A 22,451-nucleotide genomic window follows, 5' to 3' on the forward strand; every position below is an offset into this window, starting at 1 on the left:
CGGAGGCTCAATGTAAGGTGGCTCGGGCTATGACCAAGCTCTATCCTCTTCCTCAGGAGGACAGAGATTCTCTCAGGCCCCCGACGGTGGATGCCGTGGTGACGGCAGTGACTAAGGCTACTGCTATTCCAGTGGATGGGGGGGCCGCGTTGCGGGACCCTCAGGATAGGAAATTGGAGACCTTCCTAAAGCGGAATTTTGACCTGTCTGCCTTGGCGCTGCAAGCGTCTGTTTGTGGAGGTCTGGTGGCTCGGGCTTGTTTTCGCTGGGCTGAGAGGCTCCTGGATAGCCCGCAGGCTGATAGGGCTTCTCTTGTTCAAGATCTGGCCAAGTTGGAAATGGGGTCGTCGTTCTTGGCGGATGCGCTGTACGATTTGTTGAGGGCGTCTGCTAAGAACATGACCTTTGCGGTGGCGGCTCGGCGGGCCCTGTGGTTGTGGGGCTGGGTGGCCGATGCCGCCTCCAAGGCTAAACTTTGTTCCCTTCCTTTTAGAGGCTCTTTGCTTTTCGGGGAGGAATTGGATAAGTTGGTGAAGGGTCTTGGTGATGCTAAGGCCCCGCGGCTTCCTGAGCTTCGTCCCAAGGTGCCTAAGGGGGCTGCAGGGCGGGGGCGGTTTCAGGAGGCTCGGCGGTATCGGCCCGGTAGGTCTTCTGGGGGGACTAGGGGTCGGTTTTTCCAGAGAACCCAGTCCTTTCGAGGTGGCCGTCGCGGGGGGCGAGGCTCCTCTTCGGGAGCGTCCGGGCCGTCCCGTGTGTCGCAATGATGGTTTGGGGACCCAGCCTCTGGTTCGCGTGGGGGCTCGCTTACGCTTGTTTTACCAGAGGTGGGTCCAGATCACGTCAGACCAGTGGGTACTGCAGATAGTGCGAGACGGGTATGCCCTAGAGTTCGACAGTCCTCTCCGATTTCTTTCTCGTGTCTCCCTGTCATTCAAGATGCAAGGCAAGAGCAGTACGGGCCACTCTGTCGCGTCTAATCGGTTTAGGGGCGGTGGTACCTGTTCCCATGTTAGAAAGGGGTACGGGCTGTTACTCCATTTACTTCGTGGTGCCCAAGAAGGAAGAGGGTGCCTTCCGGCCCATTTTAGACCTCAAGAAGGTCAATGCAGCCCTAAAGGTTCCCTCCTTTCGGATGGAGACATTACGCTCAGTTATTGTAGCGGTGCAAGAAGGAGAGTTTCTGACTTCTCTAGACCTGACGGAGGCTTACTTACACATTCCCATTCTAGAGGCGCACCAGCGTTTTCTTCGCTTTGTGGTCTTAGGGAGACATTTTCAGTTTTGTGCGCGTCCCTTCGGTCTGGCGACTGCGCCCCGCACCTTTTCCAAGGTGATGGTGGTGGTGGCGGCGGCGCTGCGCTTGCAGGGCATTTTGGTTCATCCGTATCTGGACGACTGGTTGATTCGGGCCAAATCAAGGTCGGAGAGCGAGGAGACGACCGGCCGTGTGGTGACCTTCTTGCAGTCGCTGGGTTGGGTGGTCAATCTGGCAAAGTGTCACCTGGTGCCTTCCCAGTATCTGGGAGTTCGCTTCGACACGAAGAAGGGCCGGGTGTTTTTAACAGCTCCTCGCATTTCCAAGCTGCAGGGGCAGATCCGGCAGATCCGAGCGCAGAGAGTGCCGTCGGCTCGGGCGTATCTTCAGGTGTTGGGTCTGATGGCGGCAACAATAGAGGTGGTGCCTTGGGCCAGGGCCCATATGAGAGATTTACAGAGAGCTTTGTTGTCTCGTTGGTCTCCTCAGTCTCAGGACCTGGAGGAGAGGTTCCCTCTGTCGGGGGTTGCCCTCCGCAGCCTTCGCTGGTGGCTCCACTCTCCGAATCTAGCGAAGGGCGTGCCGCTGGACACTCCCAATTGGACGGTGCTGACCACGGATGCGAGTCTCTCGGGCTGGGGAGCGCATTGCCTGGGTCAGGTAGCCCAAGGACGTTGGACGTTAGAGGAAGCATCTTGGTCCATCAATCGCCTGGAGACTCGAGCAATTCGGTTGGCTCTTCGGTCCTTTCAGAGCCTGCTAGAAGGCAAGGCAGTCAGGGTTCTTTCCGACAATGCCACGGCCGTCGCATATGTAAATCGGCAGGGGGGAACGAAGAGCCAAGCGTTAGCTGTGGAGGCGGCGGAGTTAATGTTGTGGGCAGAGGCTCATCTTCAGGGCCTCTCGGCGGGCCACGTGGCAGGGGTGGACAACGTGAGCGCGGATTTTCTAAGCAGGCACACGTTAGACCCCGGGGAATGGTCCCTCCATCCCTCAGTGTTCAATCGTCTGGTGTTGGAGTGGGGTCGACCGGTGCTGGATCTCATGGCATCGGCCGACAACGCTCAGGTCTCTCGCTTCTTCAGTCGTCGAAGAGATCCTCGGGCCGAGGGCATCGACGCGTTAGTGCTCCCGTGGCCGGCTCAACAGTTGCTCTATGTCTTTCCGCCGTGGCCTCTGGTGGGCCGCGTGGTGCAGCGGATCGAGCGCCATGCAGGTCTCGTGGTTCTGATTGCGCCCAATTGGCCTCGACGTCCGTGGTACGGAGACCTGGTTCGGTTATTAGTGCAGGCTCCGATTCCGTTGGGGCCCGGGGTGAGATTGGTTCAGGGGCCGATCGAGATGGCCGACCCTTCTCCATTCTCGCTTACGGCCTGGCTCTTGAGAGGCTCAGATTAAGGAAGAAAGGTTTTTCAGCCAGGGTAATTGATACCATGTTGCGTTCTCGTAAGAGGTCTACTTCTTTGGCTTATGTGCGAGTGTGGCGCATTTTTGAGAACTGGTGTCAAGAGCGGGATTATGTTCCTCTACGTGTTTTGATCGCGGAAGTTTTGGAGTTCCTACAGGACGGTCTTGACAGGGGGCTCTCGCTCTCTTCCCTGAAAGTGCAGGTTTCAGCGTTGTCTTGTTTCCGTGGAAAGATTCAGGGGATTTCCTTGGCGGCTTCGCCGGACGTGGGGCGGTTCTTGAAAGCTGTCAAGTTGCTTCGTCCGCCTCGTCGGCCGACGGTTCCGCCTTGGGATTTGAATTTGGTCTTGGAGGCTCTGGTAGGCCCTCCGTTTGAACCGTTGGCTTCCATCTCGTGTAAAGATCTTACTTTAAAGACAGTGTTTCTGGTGGCCATTACTTCGGCGCGTAGAATTTCGGAGCTACAGGCTTTGTCTTGTAGAGAGCCTTTTCTCTCCTTGGCTAAGGAGAAAGTGACGTTGCGGACAGTTCCTTCGTTTGTTCCTAAGGTGGTATCCTCCTTTCATGTAAATCAGGTGATTTCGTTACCAGTGTTGGGGGATAGGTCTGGTGATCTCTCTCAACGTCGTTTGGCTAAGTTGGATGTTCGACGCATTTTGCGGTCGTATTTGAGCAGAACGCAGGACTTCCGAGCGTCGGATCGTTTGTTCGTTTTGTTTGGAGGTCCCAGAAAGGGTGAAGCGGCTTCCAAGGCTACTCTGGCTAGATGGTTGAAGGAGACTATTGCCTCGGCGTATTTGTTGAGGCGTCGGCCAGTTCCCTTGGTACTAAAGGCACACTCTACTCGGGGGGTAGCCGCCTCTTGGGCGGAAAGTAGTTTTATTCCTCCGCAGGACATTTGTAAGGCGGCGGCGTGGTCGTCCATTCATTCTTTTGTAAAGCATTATAGAATTGATGTGCAGGCAAAAGAGGATGCTCGGTTTGGAGCGGCTGTGTTGTCTTCTGCTTTTCGTTGGGTCCCACCCTTAATGTGTCTACTGCTTTGGTACTTCCCAAGCGTCTTGACCGGTCTGGAGGGTTGCTGAGGAAGGTGAAATTAGGCCTTACCTGCTAATTTTCTTTCCTCTAGACCCTCCAGACCGGTCAAGAGCCCGCCCTGTCTCTTATCAGAAGTATTTTTCAGCCGTGTCGATTATCAGAAGTATTTTGAGCCGTGTTCTGCTATGACTGTTCATTTTATATTCAGTATGGTCGGAGAACTTTCTTTGACTCTAATATTCTGCAGAGTGGGACGCCTGGGCGTTTCATCTGTTTTAAGCACACTGTTGGTGTTTAACTATTAGTTTTCCAGGTACAGGGGTTCTATTAGTTTCAGAGTTACTGTTCCAGGGATTTGTTTCTCTGCTTTGCTAAGTGTATACTGGAGATAGAGGGCTAGCACAGGTTATATGTACTCAGTTTGAAGTTAGTGTTCTCAGTCTCCCTCTGCTGGTAGGCATGCATAACCCAAGCGTCTTGACCGGTCTGGAGGGTCTAGAGGAAAGAAAATTAGCAGGTAAGGCCTAATTTCACCTTTCTCTGCATTGGGCATTCAGTTGTATTTCAGCTTGCAAGAATTTCAAATTAAGTGGCAAATTGACAACACAAGTAATGAAGGGAAAATGAAAGTGCATGTAAGTAATAGCAAAATCCATAGTTCGAAAAAAATCATTACAAAAGTGGATCAAGATTTGAGGTCCTTTAGTATTTCAACGGTTTTTATTGATGACAAGTCAAGAAGTACAAATCCACCTCAGCACAGTGATGTAAGTACAATAATGCAGCACTCACAGTAGTAACACAACAAATATACAATACTGCTTACAGTCATCAAACTTTTAACATTTTTACTCCCCCCCCCCCCTTCCAACTGTGCTTTATATTTAGTTTCAATAATTTTTCTTTGATGAATCAACAGTTACAATACAACCTTTAAATTCAAGATTTGGGGTCCTTTAAAGGGCAAACGATTGTCTACAGCATTGGGCTGTTATTTCAAGTCGATTGCTTTTTTGAGTCTTTTAGTACATCTTTCTTACATGTACAGTCATATTCCAGATGTAATGACAATAATGTTCAGATAAGGACAATGTACCCCCATTTTTGTGTACATTGTTTTAGTTTATTCCTTTTTTATTAATTTTGTTTTCTTTGTATTATTACTAAAATACTTAAATAGAAGGAGGTTGTCTATAGCATTGACATTTGTAATAGACCAATGTTCACATTTAAGGCCGATGAAGGGTTCATATTGTTTCATAACTATGCTTTCAGCTTGTATGTTGTGTCTTCCCTTATACCTTTTTTGAAATAAAAAAAAATAGCAAGATCATACTTTGATATCATTTTGTCACATGGCCCTATCAAGAGCAAGCTATGTCAACAACAACTACTACTACTACTTCTTATCATTTCTATAGTGCTACTAGACGTACGCAGCGCTGTACACTTGAACATGAAGAGACAGTCCCTGCTCAACAGAGCTTACAATCTAATTAGGACAGACAGGGCAAATAAGGGATAAGGGACAAGCCTGAATTTTTCTTATTACACTTTAGGAACTGCAGCTTTGTTTTCCTTATGGAAGGCAAGTAGTACAGATTTATACAAGCAGTGAGACGAGTCTTTAAAAACCAGTGCTAGTCATCTCTGTCCTTTTAATGTCAAGAGCCATGTGATAACTATTAGTTGTAAGCGAAGATTACAGTTTGGGAGGATATTCAGTAAGTATTTTTATCCATTCTTTGCCTTAGATTCAGCATCTGAAGATGTGCTGTGGACAGAAAAATATCAGCCTCAAGACTCTAGTGAACTTATAGGGAACTCTGGAGCAGTGAAAAAATTACACAGGTTGGCATTGACCACATTGATTATTCTTTGTTGCATCGCATTCTTTTTTTTGTATTTTTATAATTTTACTTGGTTACTTGTACACTGTTTAGATCCACTTGTTTGGTATATGCAGTCTAAAAAGCTTTTAATAAACATTACAAAGTAATTAAGTTTGAGCTCAGATTTGGAAGAGGCGAGTATTACATTTTTTCTCAGCATCCCTCCAAACCAGCCCAAACGCATGGGGTTTACACACTCCTACCAGCAGACAGAGACACAGAACTACTGATTTAAAAGTGATCGTATAGGTATCTTGTGCAGTCCACAGCCAGCCAGTACTCCATCTATTTGCTGATGCCCACAAAGGAAGGCATCTTTTGGCCCATATTAAACTTCAAGAGGGTGACCACATCTCTAAAGGTACCAAGTTTCCATAAGGAAACATTCTGATCTGTCATTGTGGTGGCCTGATTGGGAGGATCTTCCTCACATCTGTGGATTTGATGGAGGTGTATCTGCATTCTAATTTTGCCAATTAATCAGATTTCCGATCTGACGAAGAAGGGTAACCTTCGAAAGCTAATCAAGAAATGTATTAAGTTATGTCCAATAAAAAAGTGTAAGAACTGGTCAGCAAGCACCTCTCCGTGCTGTCTGCTCTCGACCTGCACCTCTCCGTGCTGTCTGTCTTCACCCACACAAGAGCTTGTGAGCATGACACAGGAGACCTCATGGCACTCTGCTGACTTGCCTCTGGAACTCGACCGCTCCCACTATCCCCACTCAGGAGACCTCCTCTGGAGACTGACGCCTTTTCCACTCAGCTTCACTTTGAGTTCTCTAGTCCCCCAGAACCCGCCTGTAGTCAGTGGGCCTTTCTGCACCCTTCCCTGGGGATACAATTATTGCCTGGGTCCCACCAACCCTCTGCTCTTCCCTTGGTTTCAACTTTCAGTCACTGTTATTCCACTGTCAAGGGTAGCAGGGATTCTCTGGTGTCCTTGTCTTCAGGGGGTTATTCAACAACAAGGTCCCATCTAGGATAGTGCCCTTTGTAACCCCCACAGGGGCGCTCTCTGGTGTGCATTGGCCCTCTAGTGGCTCCTGCCTGGCCTCACCAGCCTTTTGCCTCAGGGAACCACCTTGAAACCAGACTTCTCTGTGACTACATTCATTCAGGCCTCTAGGTTTGGTCCTCCCCTTTCCCTCAGGGTGACCTCTTCCTTAACCTGCAGTCCTGGCCCGGCCTCCCCGCTGTATCACCTGGTAACCAACCCACCTTACCAGTTCTTCTGGTGGGGCCCCCAGGTCACCCTTCTCTGGAAGATCTCACAGCTTTCTCTGCTTGCAAAAATATGCAAATTAGCTGGTTGCATGTAAATTCAGTTTATTAGCTAGGTTACAGTCTTGTGGGAACCTGGCTTGCCCACTATTAATCTGTTACTGCGATTCACCCCTGAGACCATTTACTGGGGACATCTGGGTCTCAGGGTGTAACAGCCTCCTCCCCTGGATAGGACCTTCTTTATTCACATTAACCTTACGGTCCTATCCTCCACCCCATGGCTGTTTGTTCTTTTAAACACTTCAGTAGCAATTGTTCATACCCCTAGTACCCAGTGCCTGGTCCCCACCAGGTAAGTACCTCATTGGGTTTGGAGGGAACCTTCTCCTAACCTTTCTCTTGAGCTCTACTTCAGCAGGCCTCTTTCCTCAGTCTTCCTGCGAGTAATCCTCAGGCTCTGGGTGTTGCAGGTTCCCCCATCTTCTCTCCCTTGGGCAAAACTTCTCTCTTTCGGGCAAACCTCTCTCCTCTACTGAGAGGAAGCTCTTTATGAGGTGTCCAATAAACCTCCCCACCTCTTGAGACCTCGCCCCTCTGGTTCTAGAAAGATCTGGGTCCAGAAGTCTCTTCTCACTCCCCCAGCTATCTCTCTGGAGCTCCCTCTACTGGCCCATACATGCCAATACTCAGCTCGATCCCTGGAGCTCCCTCTAGTGACCAGAATGGGCATTTTCCTGATTTCAGTGGAAGAGCGCCCTCTGGCGGCCACCTCCTGTAAGGGCAGACCCTGTGGTTATCACAAAAGGTATCATCTTATTTTCTTTTCCATGTTTTATTTTGTTTGATTTCTATTGATAGCCAATTAATCAGAAATTTGTTTCACAGTTTTTAGACAGCATTATCAGTTTTATGCTTTTCTTTTAACTTGTTGATGATACAGTGGACCTTTTCCAAGTTTATGATGGTTGTGACAGAGGTATTGCACAAGAAAAAAGGAGTTTTTGTCCACCCCTATGCTGACAGTGGATTGATTCAAGCAAAGTCCTTCCTGAGAAATTGAAGAGAGTTACAAACTAGGTGGTTCGGTTTCTGGAGGAATTGGGCTGGGTAGTCGACTCATCCAAGAGCAAGTTTTAGGTGTATGTTTTGATACGTCTCTGGTAAGAGTATTCCTGATGAAGAAGTGCATGAGGAAGCTGAAGGCTCAGATCCAGGATCTTCTCATCAAGTAGAGGCTTGGGATTACCTTTAAGTCCTTGGCTTGATAGCAGCAGCAGTGGAAGTAGTGCCTTGGATAAGAGCACACAGGCAACCTCTGCAGTAGGCACTGTTGTCTCGGTGGTCACTGCAGTCGCAAGAATTGGAGGTGAGGCTGGCGCTTCTGAGGTAAGCACAGGACAGCCTGGAGTGGTAGCTGCAGAGCACAAATTTGAAGAAAGGAGTGAGACTCGACTCCAGTATGGATGGTCATAGCCACAAATGCCAGCCTGTGGCACAGGGCTGTGGTTGGAAATGGAGGCTGCTTGTTCAATCAACAGGCTAGAGTCAAGAGCAATTTGGTTACCTTGAGGGTGTTCTGCCCATTGCTTTGGGCCAAAACAGTATGAGCCATTTTGGACAATGCGACAGCAGTGGCTTATGTGGACTGACAGGGATGCACAAAAAGCTGGCAGGTAATGGTAGTGACAGAAGAGTTGGAGTGGGCAGAAATCCATCTGCTGGATCTCTCGGCAGTCCATCTTGCCAGAGTGGAGAACACACAAGCAGACTACCTAAGTAGAAATATTCTAGATCCTGGAGTCTGGTGTCAAAGGTCTTTCTCAGCATCATGCATCAGTGGTGTTTGCTAGTGATGGACCACTTGGTTACGTTCCCAGATTCTTAAGCGATGGGAGGGAAGGTAATTTGGAAGGGATAAGCACTGATCCAGTTGAGGCCCAAAGCATCCTTTTTATCCTTGTTTTTTCCGTGTCCTCTGCTGGACAGGATCATTCAGGCCAGTGGTCCTGATAGCGCTGGACTAGCCAAGGAGGCCCTAGTACTGGGATCTAATGCGATTGACAGTGGATGATCTGCTCTGCTTCACTGTAGTGGAAGAGTCCGGTGTAAAAGGTCTTTCTCAGCATCATGCATCAGTGGTGTTTGCTAGTGATGGACCACTTGGTCACAGTATCTAATGCAAATGTTCACAGGTTCTTAAGCCATGGGAGGGAAGGTCATTTGGAAGGGATAAGCACTGATCCAGCAGAGGCCCAAAGCAACCTTTTTATCCTTGTTTTTTCCGTGTTCTCTGCTGGACAGGATCATTCAGAAGATAGACATAGAAGGCCAGTGGTCCTGATAGCGCTGGACTAGCCAAGGAGGCCCTAGTACTGGGATCTAATGTAATTGACAGTGGATGATCTGCTCTGCTTCCCTGTAGTGGAACAGCTGCTGAGTCAAGGGCTGGTGAAAATTCAGGATACAGCTCCATACTGTCTTATGGCCTGGCTTGAGAACGTACTTGAGCAAGGTAATCTTCACCTTATTGGGCTATAGAAGGAGGTTTACTTCTTTGGTGTATAGAAATGTGAAACATGTTAGCAGTAAGGGTCAAAAGGCCCATCCAGTCTGCCCATCTTCAGTAACCACTAACTCTTTCTTTCCTAAGTGATCCCACATTCCTATCCCATTCTTTCTTAAACTCTTACACAGTCCCTGTCTCCTTGACCTCCACTGGGAAGCCATTCCAGGCATCTACCACACTTTCCATGAAAGAGTGTTTTCTTAGATTCCTCCTAAGCCTATTTCCACTTCATTGTATGCATTCCAGAGTTTTCCTTCATTTGAAAAAGGCTCACCTCCTGTACATTAACACCACTGAGGTATTTAAACGTCTGTCATATCCCCTCTTTTCCGCCTCTCTTCCATCTTATACATGTTGAGGTTCCTAAGCCTGTCCCTATATGTTTTATGACCAAGGCCTCTTACCAGTTTCATTGCTGCCCTCTGGACTGACTCCATCCTGTTTATATCAGTTTTTAAAGCAGTCCGTCACTTTAGTTCCCATACAAAGGGCACTCAGTTTATTTATGTCACCTGTGTGGAACTGTCAAAGGCTTTGCTAAAATCCAAGTACACCACATCTAGCATGCCTCCCAAGTCCACTTTTTTGGTCACCCAGTCAAAGAAATCAATCAGATTCGTTTGACGCAACCTGCCTCTAGTGAAGCCATGCTGCCTCTGGTCCTGTAGTCCATTTGATTCGAGAAACCTCACAATCCTCCTCTTTAGAAGCGTTTCCATAAGTTTGCTCACCACTGAGTTCAGACTGACAGATCTATAATTTCCAACCTCTTCCTACTCTTGTGCAGAAGGACCACATCCGCCCTACTCCAGTCCTCTGGGACCACTCCAGACTCTAAGAAAGCATTGACAATGACAGCAGAGCCGCCAAAACCTCTCCAAGTTCCTTGAGCACCCTTGAATGTATCCCATCGGGCCCCATCGCTTTGTCTACTTTTAGTTTAGCTAGCTCTTCACGAACACAGTCTTCTGAGAATCAATCCTGTTCTTTCATATACATCCATCCCCATTTGCATTTGTTTTCTGCGGTCCTACCCCCGGCCTTTCATCTGTGAACACAGAACAAAAATAATTGTTAAGCAGTTCAGCATCCTTATCAGCTTCTACATATACCTCCCCCCTGTAAGAGTGTGTTGTGCTTTAGAGGATTGGTGTTAGGAACGACAGCTTTTTCCCTTGCAGGCTTCCAAAGGTGATATTCTGGAGATTTTAGAAGATGGTTTGACAAGTGCTTTGTGGTGTCTTTACTGAAGGTACAGATCTAAGCTCTTGCTTGTTTTTGGTACTTGGTTAAAGATAAGCCAGTAGCTTCCCATCTGGATATGGTGCAGTTTCTATAAGGTGCTAAGATGCTGAGGCTCCTCAGGCGTCCTGTAGTGCCTCCTGCAATTTGAATCTGGTCTTGTCAGTCTTGGTAGTGCTGGTCTTTGAGCCCTAGAAGAAGGCATTGTTGAAGAATATAACCTTGAAGATTTTTTTTTTTCTGGTGGCTGTGCAGGTGTTAAGCAGGAGACCCTTCTGATGTTTTTCAAGGAAAAGGTGATTCTGAGGACTGTTTCTTCTGAACATAGTTTCTTCTTTCCATATGAATTGGTATTTCTCTCCTGGTTCTGGGAATAGATTCAATTCAAATTAATTCTTCTATACCGCTAATATCCCCTTTCCAGGGTTCAGTGCGGTTTACATTCTAGGTGAGACGAAAACAGAAAGTGTTAGTATGAGGTTTGAGAAACATTAGAGACCATTGGATTAATGCATGAGACTAAAAACATTAAGGAAAGGATAATGGATGATACTAGATGGAGATGATGAAGAGCAAAAGCAGTTGCATCATTTGGATGTTAGGAGAGCCTCGTGCAAATATATTAAGAGAATTGAGTTCCATAAGTTGGATCATTTCCTCTGCCCTCCCAAAAAGCATAAAAGTGAGGTGGCATGAAAGGCCACATGGATACAATGGATTAAGAAGGCCCTTGCTTGAGCATATATTCTGAAGGGACAGCAGGTCCCTGGAGTGCTAAAAGCACATTATACTAGAAGTCAGGTGATGTCGTGAAATAGAAAAGAGTGCAAAAAGAGAAACACCGAAGAGATTACCAGATAAAACTGAAATAAGTGAAGAGAGAAATTCAGCTGGCAAAAGCTCAGGCAGAACAAATGGCTAAATACATAAAGAATGGGTGACAAGACTCTTTTCAGGAATATTAGTGAACCGAGGAAGGCTAGAAATGAATGATACTATGAACCATTATGTGGAGAGTGATGAGGAAAAAGCGGGTGGGCTTGAGAAATATTTCTGCCTTCACAGAAGAATATCCTGGAGAAGGACCTCAGTCAGCTGATAAAGGTACGTATGGGAATGAAGTATGAAGTAGATATTGCACCATTCATGGACTAGTGTTTATGAGCAAGTTGAAAAACTAAAAGTGGACAAAGCCATGAGGCCAGAGATACAACCCAGTATTTTGAGGGAGCTCAGTAGGATTCTGGTGGGTCCTCTTAAAGATTGTTTAATAAATCCTGGGAGACGGGAGAGGTTCTGAGGGATTAGAGAAGAGAGGCTATGGTCCCTCTTCACAAAATGGAGACAGTGGATATGGTAAACTACAGGTCAGTAAGCCTTACAGCGATGATTGGGAAGGTAATGGATGCTGTGCTCAAGGAAAGGGTAGTGAATTCCCTGGAATCCAGAGGGTGTTATGGTTTTACCAGAGGAAAATTGTGTGAAATGAATCTGAGTGACCAGAGAGTTGTATTGTGAACATGCAAGATGTAGTCTACTTTGATGTGACACAGTTCCTTATAGGATGCTCTTTAATAAACTCAGAGTATACTTGATCTGCATAGCCAAACCTGGATGCTCCTAGTGATGAGGGCGCCATGAGCATGGGATGATATGCAGGTTCTCAGGTCCATGGTGGAAATTGTCAGCTTGGTTCCTTGGACTTGAATTCACATGCATCCTCCTCAACAGTTGCTTTTGATCTGTTGGTTGGCACATTCTGAATTCTTGCAGTCTGGCAAAAGGCATAGATTTGTCATCCCCCACTTGGTTGATGCTGATAAAAAATGCTAGACTGAACAATTAGGTAGCACATAGAACCAGGTGGCTCAGATGAGCTATCCAGAGGGCACTGCTGGCTGGCTGGCTGCCTACCTGCTTCTGGTTTAGGGCAAGGTAGTCAGAATCTTATGACAGTTCCACATTAGTGACTTGGGTCTGTTGTCAAGGCAGTTCAAAGAGTGCAATGGCAGCTATGGAGGCCTCACCAATTTGTTGAACAAAATCTCATCTTCAAGTCGTATTGACAATACCACAACGTGCAGGTAGACTTCCTGAGTAATTCCTAGATCTGGGGAAGTGGGAGCGGTTGGGGGGGAGAGGCATTCACGTTCATCAAGGCTCAGTGAGGCACTCTGGTCATGGATTTGATAGCAACAAGAGAGAATATGAAAGTACCCCAGTTCTTCATCCGCTGAACAGAAAGGGGGAGCATGTTTGATGTAATGCTTCAACCATAGCCTGTGTTGGGGGATAGAGGTGTCCACATGGCTGCTTTTGGGCTGTTCATTGGAGAGGATAGCCTGTCATCTTGGTCTGATTATCCTGGTAGTTGGCCCAGGAGACCATAGTATGTGGATCTGAATCACCTCAAGGTGGGGAAAGGCAGGTTACTTCCTCAGAAGAGAGATCTTTTTGTGTAGGGTCCAGTACAGATGGATGACTGGTATCACTTCTATCTTACAGCTTGGCCCTTGAAAGGTTTGAGGTTGTAAGGATTACTCAGTTTCAACCCTCTCACAGGCACAGAAAAGGTATACCTCCTTGGCTTATGCATGGCTGAGCTATTCAGAGATTACCAATGAGTTCCATAGGTCTGATAGATTGGAGGTGCAAAAAAAGAGAAGCAGCACCAAAGGCCACCATTGCACACATCAAGGAAGTTATTTCATCAATATGTATACTCCAGGGTCGAGTGCCTTCTTAGTCTCTTAGGCCATATTCTACCTGGGAATTTGCAACTTCATGAGTGGAGTCACATTTTCAGTTTCTCATGAAGATATGTGAATTAGTAGAAATCAGACTATAAAGGAATGGACCTTGTTTACATTATGGGCCAGATTCTGTAAACGGCATCTAAAATCTAGACGCATCCAATTAACGCTGCTAACGCTATTCTATATAACATGCCTAAAGTTAGGCACGGTGAATAGAATAGAGCATAGGACTGGGGAACACCTTTACATTTAGGTGTGTCCATTTACACCACTGAAAATCTGGTGTAAATACCTGTGCCTAAATGTAGGCGCGTTCCCCCAAATTCTATAACAATGTGCATAAATTCAACTATTTCCCCTGAAACACTCACACTCCCATGGCTGTGCCCCTTTTTCAGCGACACGCATTGGAATTTACGCGTGCTTCTTTTTAGAGTATTCCTAAAAAGAAGCACACGTAAATTCCAATTATTGCCAATTAGTGATAATTGGTTGTTATTGGCCACTGATTGGTTCGTTACTCAGTTGAGTAGCACATGTAAAGTGGCCGCACTCGTTAGTCTCAATGTCTTATATAGAATCCGACTCTATATGACTAAAATTGCAGGTAGAAGCAATTTGGGTTTTGAAGGGTTATAAAGAAGGAAGTAATATATCAAGAGTAGAACGGATTGGTGATGGAGGAGAGGTGGGTGTGACAAAGAAGGGTATTTATAGCTAACCCAGAAGTGCATTTCACACCAAAATAATTTAAAGAAGTTTTCTGATGAGCAGCCTGCATGCTAGTAATGTTTTGTGCCTTAATCTCTGTTCTTCTGCAGCTGGCTGACAGAATGGAAAACAAAAGTTAATAAAGAAGAAGCAAAAACACAGAAGGAAAAGAGAGTCAAAGACAAGCAGCAAGGTGCTCGGCTTTAGCTTTTCAGAAACTGTATTAAGTAGAATAAAATAAATGACTGCATTACTGTACCATTGTTTCTTTAGGATATTTCAAGTCTGTGATAATTTTTTCAGCTTGCTGGGTGGAGTTTTTGGGTTTTAGCTTACATTCATCATGGCTCAGCAGTTTGACACCACTTATAATAATCCTTTGGTTAACAGTTTTCTTTGGTTGCTATAAATTTATAGATACTTGCGACTGCAGTGATTTTGAGGATAGCAACATTGACAATGAAGAGGAGGATTTGCTTTGTAATACTGTATTGATCACTGGCCCATCAGGTGTGGGAAAGACTGCTGCTGTATATGCTTGTGCTCAGGAGCTTGGTTTTAAGGTTTGTTGCCATTTGATACTTACCCCAGTACCAGTAACATTGATTATTAATGAAAGAATGTAGCCTGATTCATATGTGTATTTCATGGTCTTGCAGGTATTTGAAGTGAATGCATCTTGTCAAAGAAGTGGGAAACAGATTCTAGCTCAGTTAAAAGAAGCAACTCAGTCTCATCAGGTGGACAAACAAGGTGTCAATGCACATAAGCCTTGTTTCTTTAATATTTCCAGTGGAATTAAGTCACCAGGTAAGTGAAGTAATAGTGCTGCAAGTTAACAAAGCTAAAATTTATTTTCCATAGCATCCCTCTAGACTGGCACGGATGAGTTATGCACTCCGACCAGAAGATGGAGACTGAGAAAAAAACTGTGACTCTAGAGAGAGCCAATAAGAGCCCTTGCCAGCCAAAGATCTAGTTACCTCAGTCTCCAGCAGGTGGAAGGTGGTGAGCCCTTCAGTCTCATTCTGTATTTTCTGTATTTTTTTCTATATTTTCTCTTATTGGGTTTATTCTCTGTGCACCCTTTTATTTCGGACAAGCAGAAAGCCTGTTATGTGGAGGCAGAGGTCCGTGGGGGCCTTTTTAGTGCTTCTGGGGTGCTAAACTCGGGTGGCCAGGTCCCTTCTCCCTTGTTCTCCCTGATATTGTTTCTGAGTTTTGTTTAAAATGTCCCCATATGTTTGATTTAGGGACTGAAGTTTAATTGGCACTGTTTCAGCCCCTGAAAGCCAGGAGAGACAGCCACACTGATTCTACATTGAAAGTAAATAATAAAAAAATTAATAATTATAGCTCAGTTAATTTTTCTGTACAGTCAGTCTATTCTGTACATTATCAGCTTCCTCAGGGGAAAAGCCTTAGAGGCAGGGAGAGGCAGCCACAAGTTAAAAAAAAAAAAAAAAATCCTAAGGTCAGAGCTCTGATTGTTTTGTTTCCTTGCAGTATAAGGCATTACAGCTCCCGTTTTGATTTTCCCTGTGGTTTGCCTCTGCAGTGCTGGACTGTGTGTACCGCTTTAAAGAAATATAAATAATTTAATAGTGATGGCTGAGTAACTCCACCGCTGTTTAGTCTGTCAGCGGCGTGGTGTTGTAAATTCTACACCGCTGTGGAAGCTTCTTCGGGGGAAGGGGTAGGGACGTCGCCTTCGTCCTCAGCGGCGGCGGGGAGGGTCCATTTCGGCTGATTCTGTAGCGGCAGGCTCAGCTCCATCGGCGGCTTCGATTTTGGCAGGAACCGCCACCATCTTGTCTCCCTCCTCGTTCGTTCGCTGCATCCCTGCCTACGGTGCTGGTTGCGGTCCCTCCCCCCAGTCCTCCCTGCTCTTGGCTGGCTCACTATGTGGGTCCTGTAGTGGCTCAGACTCTTTGGGGGAAGAGACTGAATTTGGGAAAGGCAACCACATTTCTTTCTAGTTTTGGAAGACTTCTCGCTCTGCCGATTTGGCGCTTCTCTTTGAAATGTCGCACGTTTATCCTCTTGCCGCTAGGGAAGCTCTGACAGCTGCGGTTTCAATGTCGGCGGGGAAACACCGCCATTTTTACAGAAGGTCCTGCCGAGGCAGAGCAGCCAGTTTCTTTCACGGTTGCATTGGTGGAAGTTTTTTTCTTCTCAGCCCTTATTTTCTCCAGTAGCACCATCTGGAGGGATGAATTCCATATTACTAATTATTTCTTTAGTGTTACGGGATGTGGGCAGCGCTCTACATGTTATAGGCAGGTATTTTTGTCCTGGGGTATTTGTTTGGCTGCGGTACTAGCCATATTATCCCTGCTTCCTCTACTTTATTTTCTTCTACTGCTGAGGGTTTTTTTTATTCTTATCTCTGTGCGTTCCATGGTTCTCTCGAATCTGGTGGGTGACCCTGTGTCTGATTCACACCCTGTTATCTTGCTAAAGGCCCTGTTATGCCTTTTCTATGAGATGATAATTGTTCGCAGATCAAAGAATTTTCTGGGAACGCTGAGTCCATGGTTTTGATTCAGAATGGTTGGCTACCGGGAGAATTTCCTTCTGTAGGCAGATTCCATATCTTCTAGCTGTTCATGCATGGCTGTTCTGGAAATTCAGTCTCTCGGACTCAGAACATAGAATGCCACAAAAAGGGGCAATTCTGTGCCTTGATGCTTCAGTTTAGGGTGAGTTTGGTGCTCAGCATGGCAGGTAGGCACATTTACGATAGACTTACTAGTGCAAATCCGCTCTCGTACCAGTTCTTAGGTAAAAAAAAAAATCTCCTTTTCTCTGGGTGCAGGGGTTTACCCCAGTTCCCCGGGTTCTCAGCTAGCTATACTGCCCGTTGGGGTTTTTATTTTTCCTCTCCGATCTTTATACCATGTATTCCATGGAGTGGAGGAGTAGCCTAGTGGTTAGTGCGTCAGTCTTTGATCCTGGAGAGCTGGGTTCGATTCCCACTGCAGCTCCTTGTGACTCTGGTCAAGTCACTTAACCCTCCTTTACCCCAGGTACAAATAAGTACCTGTATATATGTAAACCGCTTTGAATGTAGTTGCAAAAAAACACAGAAAGGCGGTATATTAAGTCCCATTTCCCTTTCCCCTATATAACTTTATATGGATACCCAAGTTTGGTTTGTCTTTGCCATTCTCAGGACTTGTCCATGGTCTCCCCGTGCTCCTCCCATATATTTGGCATTTTTTCGTTTTTCTTTTGAAAAATGTCAATTGAAGCACCTTTCACACGCTTGCATGTGGCACACTCTAGGCATAAGTCTGTAGCGCTGGGCAAGGCCATAGTTAGCACTATTTCCATAGCTGATTTCACAGTTCTTCCACTTTTCTTATGATTTGCAATTCTTCTTCCTTCCTGCATGTCACTGACTTTCAAAGCCCTTAGATTCTCCATAGTCTTCTTATAAACCAGTCAAGGTCTCTCTCCTGTAATGCTTAATCCTGTTGACACTCCCTTCTTACTAGTCTTTGCTTTTGTTAGTGTTTCCAGCTTTGTTTTATCAGCTCTGCTGGTTTGGAGAAGACAGAAGCAAAGTGCATTTGAGTTTGCGAGGAAGTTGCCAGTTACTCTCCTGGAGTCTCCCTGTCATCCGTGTCTCAAAGCGGAAGCTGTCAGGGCTGTTTTCCACAAGCTTCTCATCCTTCAACCGTTGACACAGTACCTCTGGTAGCTTACCTGGATTACTCTTGTGTCTGCTATCTATCTACCTCTTGACTCTGCCTGTACCTGCATTACTCTCATGTCTGCTATCTACCTCTTGACTCTGCCTGTACCTGCATTACTCTCGTGTCTGCTGCTTGCCTACTGATTCTGCCTGTACCTTGATTGTCTCTTGCCTGCTGCCTGTCTGGCTGTCACGTTCATCACCCCGCTTCCTACTCCTCGTAAGCCCTGCAGGCCGCCTGCACCTAGGGGCTCAAGCTCTGGGGAACGGCGGTCAGTGCAGGTGACACCTGGGGTTGTCCGGCTGCTAAGCAGAGCCTGGTCCGAGTTCTGTGTTCGGCAGCGCTCTATAACAACTCACAGGTCTGACATCGACCTTTCTCCAACTTCATGGTAGTAGTGGCTGCAACTTTCAGGTTGGAGGGTATTCTAGTTCACCTTTAGTGAGATGATTGGTTGGTCGTTGCTAAGTCACTCCTAAAGAGGCTGCAAGGTACTTCGCCAATTACCCAGTTTTTTCTTCTGTCCTCGGTTACGTAGTAAACCCCGTTGAAAGGTGTTTTGGAGCTCTCTCAGTTCCTCCTTCTTCGATTTTGAGCCCTCTCAGTACCTTCTTATATTCATCTTGCCAGGGGAAGGCCGCTGGATGCTCCACAGTGGACAATAGTTACGATGGATGTCAGTCTGAAGGACTGGGGAGCACATTGTCTGGGACAATTTGCTCAAAGTCTCTGGGTTCTGGAGGAGACAAATAGCTCCATCAACCTCTTAGAGTGAAGGACAATATGCTTGGCGTTTTGAGCCTTTTGTCCATTCCTAGAAGGCAGGTCAGTCTGCGTCATGTCTGAGAATGCCACGGTGGTGGCCTATCTCAGTCGCCAAGAAGGAACAAAAGTCTTCAGTTGGAGCTAGAGGCCAATTCTTCTTCTAAGCTGGGCGGAGAATCATCTGCTAGATCTGTTGGCGGTCTTTATGGCAGGGGTGGAACACGTGCAGACGTACTTTCTCAGTCGCACCTCTCTGAATAGCAGGGAGTGGACTTTTAGCGACGACACATTCGAGTCTTGTGCTTCGCTGGGGACTCCCGTCAGATCTGTTTGTCTCAGCGGCCAATGCGAAAGTGCCGGCATACTTCAGTCACCGTGGAGACCCCCTGGGGCCAGGGATTCGAGGCGTTGCTTCAACTGTGGCCAGAGGGTCTCCTCTATGCCTTCTCGCCATGGTCTCTTTTAGGTCGTCTGATCTAGAATATAATAGCTCAGGGGTACAATGATTTTGTTAGCCCCGGATTGGCCTCTCAGTCCCTGGTACGCTGATCTTCGGAATCTGTTGGCTGGTTCCCCTCTCAGGTTCGCAGTCCTTCCAGGTTTATTAGTGCAGGAACCGGTTCTTCATCCAGACCCCGGTCGATTTTGTCTTACAGCTTGGCTGTTGAGCGGGCAAGGTTAGTTAAGAGACGTTTCTCAGTGGGAGTCATTTCTGCTATGCTGAGGTGTAGGCGCAGTTCCACTTCTCTTTCTTGTAGATCGTTCTTGGAGTTCAGCTTGGATCGGGTGTTCCTGTATCCGGTCTCCTTTTTTCCGCCTGAAGTGTTGTCTCGTTTTCATGTTTCTCAGCCGGTGGTACTGCCTGTGCTAAGTTCTTCCTCTGGAATGGAGGAGCAGCGTTGCCTGAAATGTTTGGATGTCAAGAAGGTTCTGAAGCATTACGTCAAGTCTACCGATGGTTTGCGTCTTTCCGATCGGTTGTTTATTTTGCTGGGCGGTTTGCGCTGGGTCCTTATAGCTTCTAAGTTCACTATTTCCAAGTTGCTTAAGGAAATGGTTGCTTCAGCTTACCTTCTTTCTGGAAAATCCATTCCGGAGGGCATTGAGGCGTATTCTACCAGAGGACAAGTTACTTCGTGGGCGGAGTGGTGTCTTGTGTCTTCTGAGGACATTTGTAGGGCAGCAACTTGGTCTTCTTTGCATTCCTTTTCAAAGCATTATCGTTTGGATGTATTCAGACGTCAGCAAGCTGGTTTCAGGGCACAAGTTTTGACGACGGGGCTGCTAGGGTCCCTCCCATGATCGTACTGCTTTGTTGCTTCCCATCAGTCACATTCTGGGCCAGTCCGGAGGGACGCTAAGGAAGGAGAAATTAGGCCTTACCTGCTAATTCGCTTTTCTTTAGTCCCTCCGGACCGGCCCAGATCCCTCCCCTCAGATATTCAGATTTATTCGGTGATAGTTCATGATTATTTCTTGGGAGCTGTGTTGCTTGTTTACGATTTCTTACAAAAAAAAAAAATATATATATATATATATATATATATATATATATATATATATATATATATATATATATATATATATATATAAAATGAATAACAGAATTGGAAGAAATTTCTAGTCTCTCAGTTCAAGCCATATTTCAGTGGTTATGGGGACATTATTTTCTTCTGCGACATGTACCCTGTGTTGGCAAGGTGCCGGTGGCTGCTCAGGCTTTCGGATGCACAGACGGTTCTTTGGCTTCTTTCTGCTTTGGTACTTAGTTACTGGATCTTTCTCTGGCTGGTAAGGGCTCTTATTGGCTCTCTCTAGAGTCAGTTTTTTTCTCAGTCTCCACCTGCTGGAAGGCGTACACAACCCATCAGTCACATTCTGGACCGGGCCGGAGGGACTCAAGGAAAGCAAATTAGCAGGTAAGGCCTAATTTCTCCTTAATTATAACATGTTAACATATTAGAAATTGTGTGTTTGTCATGAAGCTAGGCTAGAGTATTGGTTATGTTGAAACATATAAGAGAGATGGCAACAATGTTCTATTATATATTGTGTTGACATTGTAAGTAGTTTACTATGCTATACTTTGTATTGTGTTGTTTGAATATTTTTACTGCTGTAATTGCCTATTGCTCATGTTTGATCTATTCTTACTGTACACTGCCTTGAGAGAATTCCTTCAAAAAGGCGGTAAATTCAAATAAAATAAATAAATATGAAAGAACTTCTGTAGACTAATCAGATACTGGATCAGGAAGGTACATGGGACATTTTAATAACTACTCTTTGTTTCATACCTTACCACAATTAGGCTCCAATTTTAATATATTTTGCACTAAAGCTTATTTTTTTTTAAACATAGTATATAATGGATTCAGTTATGGAATGTTTTAAGATTAAAAGAAGATGACATGAAAATGTGACTCTTTGAGACTTAGATTACTGAGTGACATGCATTAAGAACCACTAACATAGACAGACATTTAGGAAAGATTCTGTGGTCACAGCTGCTAGATCATTAGGGACTGCTTTGTTAAATTTTTGTTTTTTCATGGGAACATACCTGAGCTGAGACTGATGTAAAAACCTGTTTTTTTGTCTTGTTTTTGTTTTGTTTTTGGGGGGGGGGGGGGGGGGGGAATTTTTTTTTTTTTTTTTAAAGCAAAAGTAAATTCTCCCAAGAGAGTTGTTGCATCACCCAGGAAACCACCTCTTTCTCCCAGAGGAGCAGGATCTAAGCAAGGGTTGGTACCAAAGACTTTGGCAAATTATTTCAAGATATCATCAAAACAGAAAAAAAATGAAGAAAGAGTTCAACCACCAGAAGATGCTAAAGGTAAAAAGATAACATTTGTTTGAAAATAAACTCAAAGTATGTTTTCTTTCAAAGTTTTTTTCCTATTTAAAATTTTTTTATTTTATACTTGTCCTAATTGTTCCTTTAGCCCAGTCCAGGCATCTGGGTTTACGCTTTCAAGCCAGCAGAACCACTGGTTTGATGGCATCACCTTATAGAGATCCTGTGCAGTCCACAGCTAACCAGCATTTCTCAGTCTCCAGCATAGACATGTGCAGTCTGAGGCTGGTCTGGAAGTTCCTGAGTATTCCAGGCCATGGGGCAAAGTGAATAGGGAGAAATGTTAGCAAGTCAAGAGAGCTTGGAGTAGCCCAGGAGTGCTGAAACTAGTGGTTCTGTCCCTCCTCTTGGAGGGTGGTTTTTTTTTAATTTGAGGAGGTGGGGTAGTGTTTTGCTGCTACTACTCCTTCCCTCCTCCCCAACTTTTGAGAGGTGGCTAAGAAGCCTTTTTTGGGAAGACCTGTATAATTTTTTTTTTTTAAAGTGGCTTCCGATCAGATACCGCATTCAATTCAAGCTTCTCCTTCTTACCTACAAATGCACTCAGTCTGCTGCCCCTCACTATCTCTCTACCCTCATCTCCCCTTACGTTCCCGCCCGTAACCTCCGTTCACAGGATAAATCCCTCCTCTCAGTACCCTTCTCCACCACCGCCAACTCCAGGCTCCGCTCATTCTGCCTCGCCTCACCCTATGCTTGGAACAACCTTCCTGAACCCTTACGCCAAGCCCCCTCCCTGCCCGTCTTCAAGTCTTTGCTTAAAGCCCACCTCTTCAATGCTGCGTTCGGCACCTAACCCTTACCGTTCAGTGAATCCAGACTGCCCCAATTTGACTGCCCCTATCGGACCGACCGTTCACTTGTCTATTAGATTGTAAGCTCTTTGAGCAGGGACTGTCTCTCTTTGTTAAATTGTACAGCGCTGCGTAACCCTAGTAGCGCTCTAGAAATGTTAAGTAGTAGTAGTATGTAAGCATGGACTATGAGGGAACCAGTGTTCTTCAAAGAACCTATTTGAAGGGTGGGAGGGTTTGT

The 22,451-nt window shown here is 46.0% G+C and overlaps 1 protein-coding gene across 2 annotated transcripts in view; it reads left to right on the forward strand.

Moving 5' to 3' along the window:
- The window catches only part of ATAD5 (ATPase family AAA domain containing 5), a 170,835-nt gene that overhangs the window by 97,054 nt on the left and 51,330 nt on the right, over positions 1–22,451 (forward strand). For both annotated transcript variants that reach the window (XM_030208396.1, XM_030208395.1), the window contains exons 11-15: positions 5,455–5,551; positions 14,204–14,286; positions 14,511–14,656; positions 14,753–14,903; positions 21,222–21,395. In XM_030208396.1, coding sequence (XP_030064256.1) covers positions 5,455–5,551; positions 14,204–14,286; positions 14,511–14,656; positions 14,753–14,903; positions 21,222–21,395 — 651 coding nt within the window. The remainder of the gene's footprint in view (positions 1–5,454; positions 5,552–14,203; positions 14,287–14,510; positions 14,657–14,752; positions 14,904–21,221; positions 21,396–22,451) is intronic.

The sequence above is a fragment of the Microcaecilia unicolor genome, chromosome 6 (assembly GCF_901765095.1).
Source record: "Microcaecilia unicolor chromosome 6, aMicUni1.1, whole genome shotgun sequence".
NCBI lineage: Eukaryota > Metazoa > Chordata > Amphibia > Gymnophiona > Siphonopidae > Microcaecilia > Microcaecilia unicolor.